The sequence below is a fragment of the Clupea harengus genome, chromosome 24 (genome assembly GCF_900700415.2).
Source record: "Clupea harengus chromosome 24, Ch_v2.0.2, whole genome shotgun sequence".
In the NCBI taxonomy this organism is placed as follows: Eukaryota; Metazoa; Chordata; class Actinopteri; order Clupeiformes; family Clupeidae; genus Clupea; species Clupea harengus.
Genome location: NC_045175.1, coordinates 8,110,097 through 8,130,651, shown reverse-complemented (window position 1 = coordinate 8,130,651; position 20,555 = coordinate 8,110,097). Strand labels below are relative to the sequence as shown.

Sequence of the window (20,555 nt, the reverse complement as noted above, 5' to 3'; positions counted from 1 at the left end):
CAGTCAATTACATCTCCAGGATACATGTTGTGTTAGGCACCTGCCCCTGCCTTGATCGGAAAGGGATACTCTCGAATGAAATCTATTAGTCTAAATTAGCTAGTGTTGCTAGAAAGTCAAGCAATCTTTTGGGATTTCATGTTTTTCTCTCTCGACTCTGCCACTTCTGTTGTAAGAATATATCAGCGTTTTCTCTAAATAACCGCCGATAGTGGATCACTCGTGATGGATTTTACCGTCTGGGGTTTTATTTGTGCAGTTGGAGTGCTAACTTCTCTGGATTCTGGTGAGTTTCCAAAACCAGGCAATTTACAGTCAAATAGATTTCCAATATGATTAAGTAAAGTTTTGTGACTTTGTCTTCTGTAAATGTGTGTTAACTTCATTGTGATCAGTTTATATGCACATATAATCAGGTTATTATATGTTTAACACGTGTAAATTATGTTCAGAGTACTTGTACAGAGTATGGCATTTTATGTTATACTACGGTATGTTATGTTATGGTAGGTTGTTGTGCGGTGCCTTGTCCTAAGAATTTCAGTGCCCAGTCTGACCCTGTGTTATTCTGTGCATCTGACAATAAAAGACTTGTAACTTGTAACTTGACGGGCGACATAGTAAAATATTCTGTGCAGTCAAATTAAAATAATACCAGATCAGTTCAATGCAGACTATGAGTGAAACGCTTTCTTAACTCAGATGCCGGTTCACTCTCCGGGCGCGTGAAAAGGTTTGTGACTTTATTAATAAAAGAGAAGTTTGGGGCAAAGCCGACCAAAATAGGCAAGTTGTGATTGAAGTAAGATAGAATAAATCTAGGGCAGGTTGTTATTCTGCAATTTCAAGTTTGAACATGTAAGTTTGTCTAACTAGTTTTCGCATCCACCCACGTAAAGTAGCCTACGAAGTAGATGACCTTCCGACTCGGAACTGCCATAAAAGGGTAAGGAGTGGGTAAGACATTGGCCTCAGCAAGCATTTCTGTCATAGATTACGAGACTCGCACTTAAATTTAAGGACTAATTTCACATGACGGGTTCAAATTAAACGTTTTTCGTTTTTATAGTCCGTCAAACGTCTTGATAACCCTAATAACAAAGGCAGCGTACGGTCTAACTTTGGTGACTTCTTCTCTTTACCTACTAAATGTAATGTTAGTCCAATGAAACTAAAACGAGCAGTTTAGGTTCAAATAGGCTAAGCATGTCAATAAACTATAATTAGAGAAGGTAAGGTTATGGGAAACAGATCAGCAGGTTATGTTATTGTTAGAGTGCTTGTTCCAGGACTTCATTCATTCATTCATTCATTCATTCATTCATTCATTAATTCATTCATCCATCCATTCACTCACTCACCTACTCATAGGCTTCTGCCATTTCACACCAGCATTCCCTGGCGGCCTTTCACCCTTTTGTGAGCCAGGGGACCTACCTACCTCATTAGGACGTAACACCTGTTCAAAACATTGTGTATCATTTCAGTTTTTAGCGAACAACGGTGGCCTTTGCGTGTGCAGTTTTAGTGAGCAACTAATAAGGACTACACTTTCACTTAAACATAGAATAGAAATGTGTGATATAAAGGATTCCCTCGGTTTCTTACCACCTCAGTACTTGAGTAGTTACGTTCCACCACTGCTCTTCAGTGGCCTAATGAAACCTTAAAAACTCAACACAGACCTACAGACTGACTCAATGTGTCACCCAAAAACGTTCCTATTACTGGAATTCCTGGAATCTATTTTTAGTGTCAGTTCATGAAAATTCCCTCTTATATCTCCTACGCCTATCACCAGCGCATCAGGTTCTTTCCGAACCCCTGAATCTGTACCTCTGCCAAACAAAATATGTCTGCCTTTTTTATGTGCCCTCTTGAAACGATGTTGTCAGTATTCCTGTTAGTCAGGAAGTGAGTGTGTGTGGAGGTGTGTTGCTCAACAGCAGGCTGACGGCTTCTTTGTAGAGACTGGAAAGAGTTATTGACAGAGAAAAAGTCATTGTTTCTGCTGCATCAGCATCTGTGACAGCATCTCTCTGTCTCAATCTCTCTGTCTCACTCTCTCTCTGTCTCTCTCTCTCTCTCTGTCTCACTCTCTCTCTCTCTGTCTCTCTCTCTCTCTCTCACACTCTCTCTCTCTCTCTCACACTCTCTCTCTCTCTCTCACACTCTCTCTCTCTCTCTGTCTGTGTGTGAGCATGGTTTCTCAGAACTCTCTGTAAACTCAGTGACTCCATCACCAATGATCTAATCAACAGTAAATGGAACTAATTTATATAGCACTTTTTCACTCATAGAGCACTCAAAGCACTGTACTGATGAATGCCTCAGACATCTACCCATGGGGCAGGGATAGATAATGGAGGCTAGAGGGGGCCCTAGGAGCAGTTCTAATCTACTGGAAACAGTCTCCATGGCTACAGCCTCTTCTCTCACAGACCTGACTGAACACATCTTAATCTAAAGATATGTGACCAGACAGTCACGCTGCATGTGACACGATGGAATGCAGTTTATTTACTGTGTCTGTTCAATGAGGAGCACAAAGAAGCTGTCAGTGACCACATTATAATTCTTCCTATCCCTGCCCCATCCACACCCAACATGAATAGTACATTAAGGCATTTAGCAGACACCTTTATCCGTAGCTACTCACAAGTGAGGAACAACAATCCAGCTCCAGTGAGTGAGGAGAATCGATGACAGGAAGTAGCCTACCATCAAGCCGGTTCTGGTTGACCCCTGGCAAGTGTTCCACGTTGGTGGAACGAGCTGCCTAGCACTACCAGAGCAGGGCCGCCCATCTCTACCGTTAAGAAGCGCTTTAAGACCCAACTCTTCAGAGAGCACCTCCCTTCCTAAGTTGCACTTCTACTAGTGCTTAACTTACACTTACAGCAGTTACATTCCTGCACTTTTTTCCTATTTATTATGTAAAATAGAATGTATTGTTACATTAGGTCTCTATTGCCTATTGCCTTGATTGTTCTCTCCCTTGTACGTTGCTTTGGATAAAAGCGTCTGCTAAATGACTAAATGTAAATGTAATGATATACATATGCACACTTTACATACTTACCACACACACTTTACCAGATGATAAACATGTGCACACTTTACATACTTACCGTACACACTTTACCAGATGATAAACATGTGCACACTTTACATACTTACCGTACACACTTTACCAGATGATAAACATGTGCACACTTTACATACTTACCATACACACTTTACCAGATGATAAACATGTGCACACTTTACATACTTACCATACACACTTTAACCATACCCACTTCATCAGAGGATACACACACACACACACACACACACACACACACACACACACACACACACACACACACACACACACAGAATTAAATGTAAATGTAAGTGCTGGGAGCAAAGTGAAAAAGCAGAAGTTCCCAGTCCACCTCCTCTGGAGCCCTCGCACACTGTAACTCTTTTACCCATTCGTGCTCCAAGCACACAGATGGAAACCTGTGGAACTAAAATGTTCTTCATTAGTTTAATCAGCTAATCAAGAGAGTCACAGGTGAGTCCAGTCTGGTATGGAGAGCAGGCAAAGCATGGATTACAGGGCAAGAAACAGTATTAAAGGACAGAAACAGTATAAAAAAGTATTTTTTAACCTAGGCCCTATTTTCTCATCTTTTTAGGTTTAAATGTTTACTAGCGACAAAAACAAAAAGTGTCCAGTATTGAGTTAGAATGCTATAACCGGCAACTGCAAAACGACTATACAATGTAATCAAAGCATCCGTGTCAAAGTAAGTTGCTTGTTTTCGCTGCTGACATTCTCATACTGTTAGCATAAGTGCCTGACACCATGGAAAGGATACATACAGAGATATACCTTTGTCTGTTTACCTCAATAACTTTAAAGAAACTGTCAAAACAATGAATGTTTCTATAGTCATTCGTTTACCTTTCGCTTTTTCCAGTCCGGTCCGGAAGAACTGATGAATGTAGAAACCGCAATTTTCTACAGTTTCTTTACAATTGAGGGCCAAGGTTAAAAACTAGTGGAGGTCTCCTTTAAGAGTCTTTTTAGAGCCATGTGTTTCGATGCTGGGTTGAGATGGCAGGTATCTGTTTGTGTTTTGATATACACCACTGACAGGACAGGAGAATACATGGGTAACCAGGGTAACAGATTCTTATGAAAACAAGGTGTAAAAAAAGTTCTAAAAAAAGTAGAAAATACTGGTTAGTCATTTTAGAGTTGAGATGGCAGGTACCTGTTTGTGTTTTGATGTACACCACTGACAGAGGACAGGATAATGCATGGGTACGCCAGGGTAACAGGTTCTTATGAATGCAAGGTGTGCTAGGATACGCACATTGGAATGGCCACTCACCCATGAAATGCCCATCCCACAAGATAACCCATTGTTTTCAAGGTCAGCACCAGACAAGTGTTTCTAACACAGCGACTAGTGAACTAGGTGTAAGAGTGATGGTGTTGGATGTAGCCGTTGTTACTTAAACAATAGGCCATGTTACTGTGGTGAATATTGCCTGGGTTTGATCTCTCTAGTCTACATCTTCTTGTCCTGACTTTCCCTTCATGTTGTGAACCTTTGTGTGTTATTGAATAATAATGATTATACCATAATTATATTTCTATTACATTTGCACAGCAGTGGAGTAGCCATCTGGCCTACCAGGCACTTTCCCGGTTGGAAAAAAAATGGACACTTTGGATATTTTAACAAAATTTTCTGTTAATCCGAATGTTAATGTGTGATTAGAATCTCAAACTGATAAGTGTTACAAGGTTATGGGAAACAGATCAGTAGGTTATGTTATTGTTAAAGTGCTTGTTCCAGGACTTCATTCATTCATTCATTCATTCATTCATTCATTCATCCATCCATTCACTCACACACCTACTCATAGGCTTATGCCATTTCACACCAGCATTCCCTGGCGACCTTTCACCCTTTTGTGAGTCAGGGGACCTACCTACCTCATTAGGACGTAACACCTGTTCAAAACATTGTGTATCATTTCAGTTTTTAGCAAACAACGGTGGCCTTTGCGTGTGCAGTTTCAGTGAGCAACTAAGGACTACACCTTCACTTGCTCTTATAGGTCTAGTTTATAATATAGGGTAACTGATCTTGCTCTTATAGGCCTAGTTTATAATATAAGCTAACTAATCTTGCTCTTATAGGCTTAGTTTATAATGTAAACTAACTAATCATGCTCATATAGGCTTAGTTTATAATGTTGGGTAGGCTAACTAGTCCTGCTACTCTGAAAAGTTTTTTTAGTGAATATTGCCTGGGTTGGATCTCTACATCTTCTCGTCCTGACTTCCCCTCCATGTTGTGAACATTTGTGTGTTATTGAATAATAATGTTTCTAGACCTACAATACATATATTTGTATTACATTTGCACAGGAGTAGACTCGCCATCTGGCATACCAGGCCATTTTCTTGGTTGGAAAAAATTGAAACTTTGGATATTTTAACTTAATTTTCTGTTAATCCAAATGTAAATGTGTGATTAGAAACTTGAACTGATAAGCGTTGCACGGAACCTTCTAAAGCAGCAGCACCATCGCTGATACTGCTGGGTACGTTGAACAGTGGGGGAGCTAAACTCAGGACAGGATGGACAACATGGGTTGTCTCGAAAACTATTATCTATTGTTGCTAGGAAGCCAAATAATCTCTTGCGATTTGATTGGTTTTTTTTTCGACTCTGTCACTTCTGTTGTAAGAATGCATCATGTTAACCTTTCCTGCCTGTCTGTCTCTGACCGTAGTTGGAGATTGCAGGAAGACTTAGTTCAATGCTCCAGGGCCGAAGTATCGCATGTTCCTAACTCCAGGGTTAACTCCCTTTCCTTTCCGTCTGCTGTATATGAGTAAATAAATGCCAACTGTATTCTTTATGATCATTTATTCTTCACACACTGGTTAACACGGTTACAGTACAAGTTTGGCTCCGGTCGCTTCATCCAAACTATTCATAAGCATCACCTTTCTCTCTCTACAACTCTCTCTCTCTCGCCTTACCACACGTGCTGCTCTTGAAGGAGCCGCACGCACCATTTTACAACAATCAGTATTTTTCCAAATAACCACCAATAATGGATCACTCGCGATGGAGCTAACTTACTGTCTGGTGTTTAGCGGTTGGAGTATCCAAAAGCCGTTTAACGTTGTGATTTGTAAATGTGACACCGTGTCTTTTTTTATTATATATTATTTAATGAAAAAAACTTTATTGTGATCAGTTTCCCTGGTTAAAATTAAAGATTCTGTAAAGTAAAAAAAAAAAACAGATCTGTGAGTGAAATGTCAATTTCAAGCTTGAACATGTAAGCTTATCGCCGACTCGACCGGGGCTTTCCACCTGCAGCCTAATCAAATGATATCAGTGCGTCTCTAACCATACAGCATCGCATTACGATTATTCGTGTCCTCCATTACATTTAACAGACAAAGCGACAATAGCCTACTATGTAGGTAATCATTCCATCAAAACCACAACATAAGGTGTGGTTGGGTCCCCACCCACCCCTATAAACACCTGCCTTTATACAAAGCGACTCCAATACTACTTTGTAGATAATCCTTCCACCATAACCACAACATTCTTCCTGGACATGAACCTGTGACGTGATTGTCTTTTTATTGCGCTGTTAACTGCCCCAGTTCAAGGTTTTGCTGATAAGATGTCTCAGCGTAAAAGGACTCCATGGCATTAAAACCCAACCCAACTTCAACCCAAGCCTTTTACATTACAAGTCACTGGAATGGCTTCAATACAATATTTAATCATATTATTAATCATAATATTTTAGGATCCATCTCAGATCAGCACTTGACTCATGATTCACCCGTCTCTGGTCAATGAAGCCTAGAGTACCCGAACCCTAACACACTTGGCTGACAGAATTAGTTTGTTTAGGTGCGCAGTCATTGTGACACACTCGTATCACGTGATTGGTTGGCTAAACTAGAAAAACTGGTCTCCTCTCAACTCAGGGAGGACCTGACAGGAACACAGGCACACATTAATGCAGTACAATAGGACGAGTGTTTCAAAAAAGAAGTGATTGTAAATTTGCACATTTGGGCTTAGAGGGGACTTTCTACAGAGGAAAATAGTTACATTATAGTCTTTGATGTTTAATCTTACACTTTCTGACTCGTGTCAAATTGAGTCTGATTAGTGTAAATAAATCGTGTCAAATTGAGTCTGGTTAGTTTAAATCATGTCAAATTGCTGTATGGTTATCTCTGACACATTTTCCAATACTATATTTTTCAGTGTTCCTATACATTTAAACAAAAAGATCTCTCCAAAACATCTGAAATAAGAAATCAGTCTTTTTGTCTCACATACATCTGAAATCAATAGTTGTATGTGGACATTGATGCAATAGCATAGTTTTTATGATATTAATGACTAAAGTTGTACGAGACATTTTTCAATAGCTACTTTGCTATCAACACAGAAAACATGGATTTGATTCTCACCCATACTTTAAATGGCCTTGGATATTAGCGTAGTTAGTACTTTAGCGTATATACCCATAGTTAATACATTCAAGTGTTAACTGTTCTCTACCCCCCCCCCCCCCCCCCCCCAAGGTCAAGCTGTTGTCCTCCCTTGTCCGGAGAATGTGACTGTGAGCTGTGACAACTTTGAGACGTTTGTGTACTGGAATTACTCTGAGCACCTGGTGGACCCTTTTTTTCAGATAAACCTTACGATGGACACTGAGGAGTAAGTGAAGCGGATGTGACCTTTTAAAAAATATATATATATTTTATTGAGATTAATACCATTTGCACATCAGATGTACGGAATGTATGGCTGTTAAATAAGTATCATCACATCACAGTTGTGTCACCAAGTACAGTATAACAGAATCAGGTGTAGTGGTCTAAGTGACCCAGTGGAAGTGATTTTATTTAATTTTTTTGTTGCATGCCGAACTGCCCTGCGTCACATAATGGTCAAAACCGCATTACATTTTGTTATAAAGTAATATCATATATTGTGCCGTGTACTGTGTTTTAGGTCTCAGTTGTACCAGTTGATGAAAAAAAAAACAGAAATATTTACTATTTATCAATGTTATAATCAGTTGGGACTGTTATTATACTTCTTCAAAGGTGCTGTCTTGTTTATCATGAGTCTATGTGATTTTGCAGAAATCAGACATGGAGCTTCAAATCAGTCGGTCGCTATGCCAACATCACCAGCCAACTGAATAGCAACTATGCCATCTATACCTTAAGCATTCGGGCCCGGAACGTAACTCACGAGTCCGACTTCTCTCCGCCTGTTACATTTACTTATGATAAGAGTAACGAGGGAATCGAGGGAAGCATGCTGTGTGAGTTCCCTTTTACATTTTTTTTGTTTTTAATTTTATATTCAACCAGACCTGTGAACACAGCGTATGTAAATACAGCATAAACGTTCTTAGTGGATTTACTGTATTTATAAGATTTATTGAACAGTAACTACAACTCAGTGTGATCTGTGGACACACCAATCCTAATTACACCAAATCTTCTGTGTTGTGACTGTTTAGTCCCTACTGGATTGGGCCATGAAGCACAAGGAAAAACAAGAGTACAATTACTACTTACTACTAATTACATACTGCAGGAAATACATAGCCATGTTTGTATTCCTTGATTGAGTTCTTGAGGAACCGACGGTTTCTCTTGAAGAAAATTGTAATGAGAAAACGAATGAGGAAGAGCCTTGTGCTTGGAGACATACATAAAAGTTCTGTGTCGAATCTTAAGCTTTTCTAAGTACATGGATTCCATACCCATGAATACATTCCTCTCAGTCGATTGCTATTTTTGAATGGGTTCTGTGTCTTTGCTGTTTGCCATGTGTGTCAATGTATGATGATATATTCATAGACAGACACACCAATTACATACCAACACTTGTACTTACTCTTATACCGCCTTGTCCTTATTCCTCTGTGATGCCTTTGCAGGTAAACTGGACTTCCCACCCATTAACTTGGAGTACCAGTACGGATTTCTCACCCTGAAATTCCGGAACCCTATGCACCTGTATGAGAACACTCTGGCCCTCAAGTACCTCAAGGACAACACATACCCAAACCTGGAGACTTCCGAGTTGAGCTACAACGTGATTGATCAGGTTGGCCTGACCATGGGTTTATTGCACAAGCGTTTTTAGAATTAGCTAACCCTAACTCTAAGGTTTTTAAAGAAGGTAGCTGTACGTTAGCTACTACATTTTCTAATATATATATATATATATATATATATACAGTATCTACATCTATTTATCTATCTAATATATATACAGTACTGTGCAAACGTTTTAGGCAGGTGTGAAAAAATACTGTAAATCATCGAGTCTGTCTGGGATTACATGAAGATTGGTGCATACAATTATCTGAGGTAAATAGCTGTGACACCACAGTGTACAAATTGGTCATGCAATATGACAATGCATTTTGCAACTGGCACCTACATTTGCATTATTTTGATGCAAAGGTAAAAGTGAAAAAATGCTGTAAGTCATCGAGTCTGTCTGGGATTACATGAAGAGACAGAAGGATTTGAGGAACCCTAAATCCACAGAAGATCTGTGGTTAGTTCTCCAAGATGTTTGGAACAACCTACCAGCCGAGTTCCTTCAAATACTGTGTGCAAGTGTACCTAGAAGAATTGATGCTGTTTTGAAGGCAAAGGGTGGTCACACCAAATATTGATTTGATTTAGATTTATCTTCTGTTCATTCACTGCATTTTATTAATTGATGAAAAGAAACTGTTAACACTTCCATTTTTGAAAGCATTCTTAGTTTACAGCATTTTTTTCACACCTGCCTAAAACTTCTGCACATTACTGTATATAGTATATATATATATTTTCAACCATTGTTACTTGTGTGTTAAATTTACCAAACATTATATTTAGATGTAAACCTCAAACCTGCACAGGAAGGAGTGATTCTAATGTGTTGACTGTTTGTATTTCCAGAGCAACATACCCACAGTATTCAGCTGCCCTTATCAGAAGGCCATTTGTGAAGAGAAACTGCAAATTTCAGACAAAGAGGACCAGTACTGTGTTAACCTGTCAGGAAGCATTGTGCGTGCTGAATTCCGCCCTGCTAGGATTTGCTACAGTGGATTAAAGCCGAAGGGTGGGTGGCTAATTTCTCTGTTGTCATAACATAGGACTTTTATTTGACTAAGTTAAAGGAGAAGTCCTTAATTATAATCCAATACAAAGCTAATGTATTTGTTGTCATTACATAGGACTCTTATTAGACTAATTTGAAGGAGAAACCCTCAATTGTAATCCAAAACACAGCAAATGTAGCTGTTGTCGTGACATCGGACTGTTATTTGACTCATTTAAAGAAGTGACTTTTTTAAAGGTACAGTCCTCAATTATAATCTAATACACAGCTAATTTCTCCTTGCGGCCCCCAAGCTGTTGGTTTGGTGTTCATACACAGTCCAGGCTCACGCTGTAAATGGGAAATGGGAGTTGGGTCAAACAATACCGGCCAGCCTAATTCCAGCCTATCAGCAATGGTGCTTCAGGAGCACTGAATGGAGGGATGTATTTGATTGGCTGTTGACCTCAAATTCACCAAGATGAAGAACTACACCTTTTAATGTTAATGATACAAGTCATGTGACTTAAAACTAGACATTTATTCGTCAGATATTTATCTGTCTGGCTTTAGTGACATTTGCTTAGTTTGCTTGCGTGTGTTTATGTCCTGCAGGGCCACTTTCTGATTGCAGTGATCGAGTCCAAAGCACGAAATCTCTTCCCTAATCAAAGAACTGCTTCCCCACAGGTCTCCCTCCGCCCACCACAATGGCAATCGTGTTTACATCGCTCCTTGTTGTCATGGCGGTTGTTTTGGGCACTTTAGTGTTCAGGAAGATGATCAACAAAACCCACCCCACCACCCCCACGAATTTGGTAAATTTCTTTCTATATACAAGTCAGACCGTCATGGGCAGGTGGCCAGCTGGGACTTTTGTTTTTCCTTTCATTTATGCGTTTGTTTGTTTATTTTATCCTTTTCCCCCACTTCTCGCTCTACAGACCTCTTTCCGTCACCAAATAAGACCCATTCTCCTGGGCCCCTCAGAAAACTTCAGCCCGAGCCCTCTGTCTGTGGTCCCGCTCCTGTCACCGTCGGAAACCTCAGAGGACCCGCTCCTCCCGAACAGTGGTCGCAGCAGCGCCGACTGCTCCCGCTTCCAGCTCCTCACTCAGGAGCAACAGGGCAGAGCAGGTCAGGAAAACAAAGAAGAAGACGAGGAGAGAAATACAGAGTCCACCGAGTGGCCAAGCGATGGGTCGAGCACGGACTACCCCCCGAACTCGGAACTCTTGGAGCGGTCAGGAGGGACACTGGTGTCCGATTATGATTCCCCTCATTCTGTGGAGATGAGCTCAGGGGACAAAGAAGAGGAGAGGAATACTGAGTCCTGCGAGTGGCCAAGCGATGGGTTGAGCACGGATCCGGACTACCCCCCAAACTCGGAACTCTTGGAGGGGTCAGGAGGGACGCTGGGGTCCGATTATGATTCCCGTCAGGAGATGAGCTCAGGGGACTGGGTGGAAGGTTACAGCGCCAGGGACCCTGTGGCTTAAGTTGGGCATGCTGGGTGAACTTTGAACTTCGATTCTGGCGAAAGGTTGTTTCAGGATATTTCAGCTCAACAGCCAGTAAAAATACACCCCTCATGTCCGTGCTCCTGAAGCAATGTGCTGATCCACTGGAATTGTTTATGGCTCGTTCCGGCTCAGTTTTTCCCCATTTAAAGCGGCAGGACTGCGTGGGAACACCAAAGAGGGAACCCTGAGCTTTTTTTATTTAATGTTGATATTCAGTGATGCACATATTCAGTGATCTCAGTGGCATGAGAACATGTTGAAGGTTGAAGACCACACTCTGAAGATCTGCATAGGGTATCTGCTGGTCAGAGAACCTCATGGACAGACTGGACTCCTGTATGCAAGTCATAAATGACAATTCAAGGCACTGGTTCAGCAGACGAGGGAGAGTGAGGTACCAGATTAGTGCCACCTTGTTCAGCGAGCCCCTGGTATTGTAGGTTTACGCACTTATGAAATGGTGCTTGCCAGATATTCAAAATAAGCTAGCAGGCATGCATGCTAACAAAAGGGCTAAATTGTTGTTTTATTCTAGTAAGTAAGAGGGCGGGACTAAAAAGAAAACTAGCCAAAGAACAAGGACAAATTCTCCATTCTCTGCTGCTCCTGGGACAAGGCAGAGGCCTAGTGGGCATTCGTGGGAGCCCTGTTTGAGGTTGACAGGGAAAAAAAATACAGAAACGGTAGTAAAAATGTCCATATCCATCTTGCTCATGGAAGAATGTATATCCTTACATTTACACAATATAGGCAGAAAGGACAGGGTAAGTGTAAACCACTGTAGTAAAATCCAAAAATATATCCGTCTTAAAATATATATATACGTCTTAAAATGAGTTAACGACAGTTGACGTCCGCAATGTCCTATGCAGCTATTCTGTGTTTTGTTGTGTATTGCCCACATGTATAAACACACTGCCTCATCTCAATGGACACCAAAGAGAACACTGTTGGTAACACTGAACTTGAAACCTGCATGAGTGATCTAACCAGGTCATCCCAGCAAGATTCCTGTGTAGTCTGAGCAAAGGTATGACCGTGTGATACTATCAGGAAATGTAGTGACAGTATATGGTAGCATGTTCCAGTGAAGAATTTTCTGTACCGTATAATGTGAAACTGGTTCCATGCGCAATATATCCTAAATACAGGCAGTCAGGGAATGTGATGTTTTTCCATTTTTGTGAAATTATTTAAAAGGACAACAGGGTAAAAATGTAATGCGTGCAGCAGCTATCTTTGTATGTTTTGCACACAATGTACCCCAGTGAACAAATGTGTACACATGTTGTTTTGATACAAGGTGTTTAATACAAATTAAATACAATGAATGTCACCACTCTCCAGCACCTCCCTGGAAAAAGACCATGAAAAGAGTAATCGGTCGGTAAACCTATGGGTGAGACGCGATTCTTAGGTCAGTCATTACATGTGCTTGTCTCCTGATTCCTGAATGGGAAGGAGCAGTCAGTCAATCAATCAACCAGTTTTGAGTTTGATGAGCAGTGATGAGCACATGGGGACCTGTTGCAGGACTGGTTTCAGTGTTGTTGTTGTTGTTGTTGTTGTTGTTGTTGTTGTTAGGAGAGCTTCAGGCCTTGCACGTTGGCCCTCAGCCCCACCATCTGTTTCTCCTGCAAGGCTTTCTCCTGCTTGAACGCCAGCTGGTTTGCCTTCTTCTCCGTCCTCCGTTCCTGTCATGGGAGGAAATGATGGATAGCATCAGACTCGCATGCATTGTTCTAGGTTGCATGACTCACAGAACAGCCTTCCTGGAAAGAGGCGTGCTCATTTAACACTTGCGCAAGCCGCTTCTACCCCTGCTAATATTAAAATCACCCCCAACAGCCCTGTAGAAACTTGTGGGAAGCGCTCTCTGACGCAAAGCTACCATTTAATGACTGCTGGTAAGTGACGTCAGAAGTTTTTGCAATCGTCTGACGGACTTGCCAGCCACAGGAGTCTTCAATGCATTGTAAGCAGCCAGCACTGGGGGACTGGGAAGCTCGTGGTGAGATGGAGAAAGTCATTTCCGGATGTTCTCTTCTCCTTAGGTAAACTCTGGGTTCAGATGCTAATTCAATATTTTTATAAAGAAGACATTAGATTGGAACTTGACCATCATGATACCATATTGCGCCTGCACATGTTATCTGCAAAAATGGCGATCATCATCTGTATTATAATGCATAAGCTATCTGTAATGATTATTATTATCATTAATATCAAATCATCTATCATCTGTATTGTAATGAATGGTTCTGCAATGATGGCTATTATCATCATCGCCGTCATCATCAGTATTATAATGGACGGTTCCAGTGAAATGTCACTATTGAATCTTTTTTTTATTCATTCGTTTCTGGACATGGAAATGGATATGTTTGCAAACAAGTCACAAAACAGTCAGGGAATAAGCCTTTTGATACTTCATAAAAATGACTGAAAGGACTTTTTTTTCACCATATGATAAACTCTGGTTTGAGATGCGGATTTGATTAGTTAAGAAGGCCAAAATTAACAAAGACTGCTTACTTGGAGCTTGCCACAAAAATATCACAACTGGTGCCATATACTGTTATTTGATGCCATATACTGTTATTTGTAGTCATAACACTCGATGCCAAATGTACTTAGATGGTAGTAAGCAACTGTAAAGTCCAAGCATCATGTGAGCAGTCATGGCAATTACCAAGCTGCACCAGAGACCAACCGTCTCACAGTTAGAGGACGAAACCGGGAAACCGCAACTAAAAAAAAGCTAACCACAGTCTAAACCACGTGTCGTCTGGATCAGAAATCTTAACTTGCTTCCTTCTTCCCTGCCATCACTCGAAATAAACGACGGTTAGGAATCCCTTGTTTCTTTACCGGGGTTTCTATGTGATGCACTAGGGAAGAAACGGGGGTTTTCAGAGATGAACTACCACTACTAAGTGGCATTCTGGGTTGTTTCGTTTTCTGTGTTTTAGGTCTTGTGTGTTTTGGATAACTGGAGCGGAGACATAATGTCACTTTTATTAGTCTCTTTTTAGTAGTTAGTATTATATATATATATATATATATATATATATATATAGTAGTATATGGCAACATATTATCAGAGCACATTATGTTAATTACCAACGTGACACTTCTCACACATCATCAGATGGCTTCAGTGTTTTTGTTTCTTTTCGTTTCTTTTCCTTCCTTCCTTCCTCCCTCCCTCCTCCCTCTCACCTTTCTCTCCTCCTTGATTGCCTGCTTGCGGGCCTTGCGGTCGTCCGTGTTCTCGTGGCGCGGGCGCAGCTGTGTGGCGGCGCGGGGGAGGTCCGAGTCGTTGATGCGCTCCATGCGTTCCACCTGCCGCGCCGTGGGCCCCCGTGCCGGCAGCACGTGCAGGGGGATGCCCGTCTTGGCGGAGACGCAAATGGCTTTGGACTGAAACAAACAAACAAACAAACAAACACACAAACAGGTTCAGTCAATGTCATATGTGCAGGTATGTTTTGTGATCACTATGGTGATCGTTCCTCTGAATGATCACACATCTCGCGGTGGTACAAGTGCAGTGTTTGTCAACAACAACAACAAACACCACCACACACAAAAAAAAAAAACACAACCAGCTACCATTACTATTCAGAGACTACTTCTCCTCCTCTGTTTTTCAGAATATTATTGTGGCCAAGGTCCATTCCATTTCATAGTTTTCATTGTCATAATAAATAAGACCTTAGAATTACAACACCTGTTAATCTGCAGGCATAATGAAAATATAAAGTCTCTTAATCCTCTTATGCACTCCAATCCCAGTATTCTGAGTCATAGCAAGGGTTTAATTACCTTAGGCGCTTCCTCTATGATCTTAGGGCGGTTGTACAGGTTGGAGTACGTGCCTGTGAGAAAAATCACAGCTGTTGAACATTGAACACACAGACATGCTGATAACGCTGAGTCATTTTATGTCCATACAACATGAAACAAGTGCCATCAAGAGAAACAGAGGAACTTAAACAAAAGAATGAAGAAATGAAAACGAGTCCACACACACACAGGCCTGTGGCTAACAAAGGTTGAAGGCATTCCACACACACCTTTGGCAAACAAAGGTGGAGGGCAGTCCACACACACACACACACACACACACACACACACACACACACACACACACACACACACACACACACACACACACACACACACACACACACACACACACACACACACACACACACACACACACACACACACACACCTTGGGAGGGCAGTCTATAAACTAGTTGGAGGATTGGTAAACTCAAAGCTGCATATGAGACTAGCAGTCCGCACGCGCGCACACACGCAAACTCACTTATGATGGTTTCACAGTCCCACTTCTCAGCGGGAGCCTCGACTACGACCGTCTCCATCCCCTGGTCTTCATCTTCGTCCTCCTCTTCCTCGTTTCCTGCAGGAAGCTCTTTTGGGCCGAGGTCATCCAGCTTCTGACAACTGAAGCAAACGTGGACCAAGAAGTGTTGGTAACATTTGGATAGTGGTGTTGATTGTAGTCAAGAACATTAGATGCATGCCTGAGCATTGTCATGTCCATACGCAATTTGTACTCTCTCTCTCTTTATCTGTGTCTCCCTCATTGACCTCACTCTCGTTCTCGGTCACGTACACACACAAACTTACTCCTTCTCCTTCTGTTTGAAGTAGTCGTTGAGCACCTCTCGCAGTCTTACGCTGTCGGGGTCGATGAAGCCCTCCAGCTCAGCGTTGTCCAGCGCTCCGATCTCGTCATCGTCAAACTGTTCATAGAACTGAACGAGAGAACACACACATATGGTCAGTCGAGACCACTTGAGAGCAAGAGAACACACTCTTATGGTCAGTAGAAACCACTTGAGAGCAGGAGAACACACACATATGGTCAGTCGAGACCACTGGAGCAGAGCGCAGACATGCGGTTATGGTCTTGAACATTTGAAGACATAAGACACACATGGTTACAGACACAGACATTGAAGGAGAGATCAGACACGACACAACAGTAAAGGGTAGTTATGAACACAGGGACTTCAAATCAACCGAAACAAAAATATAAAATCAGAAGAATGAATGCGCTAGTTATCTAGTTATATTCATAAAATATGTCCAAGGGCATTCAAATTGAAACAAAAACAACATCCTAGTAAAGCGTAGTAATAGTAGTATAGTATAGTATCCACCTAATCATTTTAGTAATATAGTGTTTACCCTGTTGCATTTACTGCGAGACAAATACAGGCAACCTTAACCGCCAAGCTTTGACTCAAACAAAACGGTGCTGGTTCTCCCTCACTGAGTGCATCACACATGATTTTACAGCGCATGATGCAAACCTCAAAAATTCTCATTTCCTGCTCCAAACAGTGTTGGTTCGCGCTCACTCTCAAAGCGGTCGTCCAGCAGCACGAGCTGGTCGTTGTGGGGCGTGACGCAACCCCAACCTCAAAGCACAAACCTCAACACTGCTAAACTAAAACACAAACAAAAAAAAATGTCTTGCTCACCTTCTCGAAGCGGTCGTCCAGCAGCGTCAGCTGGTCGTTGCGGCGCATGACGGACGAGGTGAGCGAGTACTCGGTGAAGCGACTCCTCGTCTCCTCCTTCATGAACAGGAACTCCCGTCTCCCTTCCTCGTCGCCGTCCGACAGGCCGCCCATCGAGTCGCAGTCGCTCCCATCGCCGCTCTCACCTTCATCCGTGTCCTCCCACTCGTCATCATCTTCATCTCCGCTGCCAAACAGAAGATGGAGATCATTAATAATCACTATTATTTATCATCCAGCTCAGAGTTTCACTCATGACTTATGATTCAGGCTCAATTTAAAAATGGCAATTTCAGGGACTCAAACCCACAACAGGAGCTGTCAGAGCTTGCCAGTTTGGTTTTCAGAATTGCAAAACAAAACAATAATATATACGAGAGAGGGGAAGAGAGAGGGAGAGAGATTTCTGTGAAGTTTCCTCAGTGGGAATATATTCGTGCCACAAAATGAATATTACTGTATTCCACAACGCACTTGGACTTCTGACTGACGGACTCAAAAGAGGAGTTCCCCACTGCACTTACCCTACAGCCTGCCCTGTGTTGGCCTTGACGATGAAGTCGTCATCAAGGACATTCTCAGGGTCGTCATAATCAAAGTCATCGTCCAGAGCAGCCACAATGTCAGGATCCATGTCCAGCCGGGGCCCTAGATGTACACAATGGCAATAGGAACGACACATACTGGTGACTTTTATTTCTACTTCTATTGGTTATTTCTATTTTCATATTTAGGCTTTCTACAGGGTTTCCTCTACTATTACAATGTGTTCAGACAGATACCATTTTCACAGAGAATTTAACGCAAATGCACTTGGAAAATTTCACTCATGAATTGAACTTAATGTAGTAGCAGCGATGGAGTAAATGCCTGTAGAGTAAATGGGTGTCTTAATTTACGCCTGATGCGCTATGCGTGACGACACGTGTGTACAGGTCCAGTCGGTGCCTCTCACCTGATATGGGGGCAGCTTTGTTGAGAAGCCCCACCTCCTCCTCAAACTCTGAGGCAAACACTGAGGAGGGCAAGTTGATGGATGCTGCCTGTAAGTCAGAGAGACAGAGAGAGAGAGGGGGGGGGGGGGGGGGTGTTCTTATGAGAAGAGTTTTAAACAGCAACAGTTACACAATGGAGCCCTCTAGAGTTCTAATTCTACAGTTCTAAAGCTGACCCTTTCAAACCTTTGGCTCCAATGGAAGATCTGTACTCAGCAAACATCATAAACTTCCAGGGAGCACCAGTCTTTGCAGTGACATCTTAGCCAAAGAAGTTAAAAGTCATCACTACAACAACGTTACCATTTCAAACGTGCGGCAGAAACAACAACTGGCATCAGTAAAACTCAGCCATCTACAACAGACAGAGACGAGCGACACAACCATATCTGATCCTTACAGGGATGACGTGGACTTCCATTTCCTCCTCGCCATCCTCGTCTTCCTCTCGGATGTGCAGGGGGATGGTGCTCTTCTGGGGGAAGGTGGAGGCCACCAGCTCGGTGGGCTGGGAACCCTCCCTCAGGTGCTGCAGGTAGTTGTAGTTGTCGTCGAAGAACACGCCGAACTCTCGCTGCTCCTCACGCCGCTTATCGACCTCCGCCTGGGCCGACGGATGGACAGAGAGAGAGGGAGGGACAGGGAAGGAGGGGAAAAAAAATACAGATTTGTATGCAAAACATTTCAGCATCAGATACAAAGGATGCCTTTTGCCAAGGCACACATTCAAAACTGGAATTTGCTAAGCAAACTATGTGTTCTACATAAGAACCTGGCTAGTTTAAATATTTTTACCTCCACACCGCTATCGATTTCTACATATCTATTTACACCAACAGTGGTATACTGATTTAGGGTCCTAATACTCCAAATGGAGAAAAACAATGACGATGATGTCAGCGTCCATTGAATTCTAAACAGAAACTGTCAGGAGAAGTTCATTGAAATGCATATTACTGTCCTCTACTACGAGCATGATGTACTATGGATGTCAGGGGTGCCTTCCTCTCACCTTCGCCGCTGGTAAGAGCACATGCTGGGGAGCCTTCTCGTCAGCTGCCAGAGGATCCCTCTGACTCCTATGAACGAGGTGGAAGGACACCGCACTCTTCTTGTCGATGAACGACTTCTTCTTTTTGTGTGGCTGAGGAGGACACTCAGTGGTTAAGGGGTGGCACAAATCATTAACAATTTTTAGTGTGTAACACCCAAGGTTCCCTGTGTCGCTCACTGCCAAGCTGTATGGCAGCTATTCAAGTCAAACAATAACTGGTAAACATGTTGATGTAGTAAACGAAAGTCTGAATACTGATGTGCTAACTTACATGCTAACTTACGTGCTAACCAACATGTAGCTGAATAACATATGCGTACAAATACAATTACAAGACATATCGATGTCAACATTACTACTATGAGAAAATTAACGTTTTTTTCGCAAAAAATATAACTACATCTAGCAGTTAATGTCTCTCATGATAGCCGAAGCTGTAGCTAGGATAACCTCACTTTAAATGCCAAGAAAAAGAGACTAGGTTAACTATAGAATTCTTACCATGTCTGCCTTTGATTAGCGTTTCTACAAATCCGTTATTTCCTTTCCGAAGTGAAATACAAACTTAAACTTAAAGACTGATGGGATGACAAACCAAATGTATTATTGTTTGTGTATATCGTTAATTCCACATGCAGACCCACACGCGTCCGCCACCATGTTGGAGCTGAACCACTGACACTCTAAACCGGAAGTACATAATGTGCCAATTATTTCACTCATCAAGGCACAGATCTTTAGATGAAGGCAAAATGAATCAACAGTAAAGGTATTCCATTAGTTCACGGATTCATTTCATTATCCCAAGTGATACAGTAGAGAGATAACATAAAGTTATATTGACAAAAAGTTTTGGTTCAGTCCAACAGACTGTATGAATCGATCAGACTTGACTAATCGAGTGCAGGACAGTGACGGTGGAAAAGATCATGGTGAAGATTACATAATAAAATGACTTGCTGGGTAAATGTGCTGGTATCAAACGCTTTACTTTTATTTTTTGGAAATATGAGTATGGTTAATTAGTGCTCTAATAATAGTAATAATACTCAAAATATTGAACTATAAACTAGGCTACTGTTTATCGGCAAGTGCCTACATTTCGCCCTACATTTTATTGCATCAAGGCTGGTTGTCTGTGATTGCATACATTGTGGTATGTTTAGATTAACAGGGAATGATGAAATGTTTCACCTTGGCACACAGTCTGTGTGAGCTCACTGGTTGGCTTGAACTGG

General features: G+C 41.8%; 2 protein-coding genes across 3 annotated transcripts; one reads left to right on the top strand and one right to left on the bottom strand.

Annotated features, from left to right (window-relative positions):
• On the top strand, positions 1 to 13,043 carry ifngr1 (interferon gamma receptor 1). Its single transcript, XM_031562134.1, has 7 exons — positions 1 to 286; positions 7,643 to 7,778; positions 8,210 to 8,394; positions 9,019 to 9,188; positions 10,040 to 10,205; positions 10,875 to 11,002; positions 11,129 to 13,043. Exons 1-7 carry the CDS (start codon positions 226 to 228, stop codon positions 11,681 to 11,683), a joined length of 1,401 nt encoding a protein of 466 aa, XP_031417994.1. The 5' UTR covers positions 1 to 225; the 3' UTR covers positions 11,684 to 13,043.
• On the bottom strand, positions 12,996 to 20,014 carry ltv1 (LTV1 ribosome biogenesis factor). Of its 2 annotated transcripts, none has more exons than XM_012820305.3 (11): positions 19,819 to 20,014; positions 19,276 to 19,407; positions 18,664 to 18,867; positions 18,224 to 18,311; positions 17,793 to 17,916; positions 17,230 to 17,455; positions 16,370 to 16,497; positions 16,044 to 16,183; positions 15,536 to 15,588; positions 14,930 to 15,130; positions 12,996 to 13,401 (listed from the first exon to the last, which is right to left on the bottom strand). In XM_012820305.3, exons 1-11 carry the CDS (start codon positions 19,819 to 19,821, stop codon positions 13,288 to 13,290), a joined length of 1,413 nt encoding a protein of 470 aa, XP_012675759.2. In that variant the 5' UTR covers positions 19,822 to 20,014; the 3' UTR covers positions 12,996 to 13,287. The 2 variants fall into 2 exon arrangements, with proteins under 2 accessions (XP_012675759.2, XP_031417993.1); XM_031562133.2 differs by having other exon boundaries at positions 17,230 to 17,452.
• Between the last annotated feature and the right edge of the window lie 541 nt (positions 20,015 to 20,555).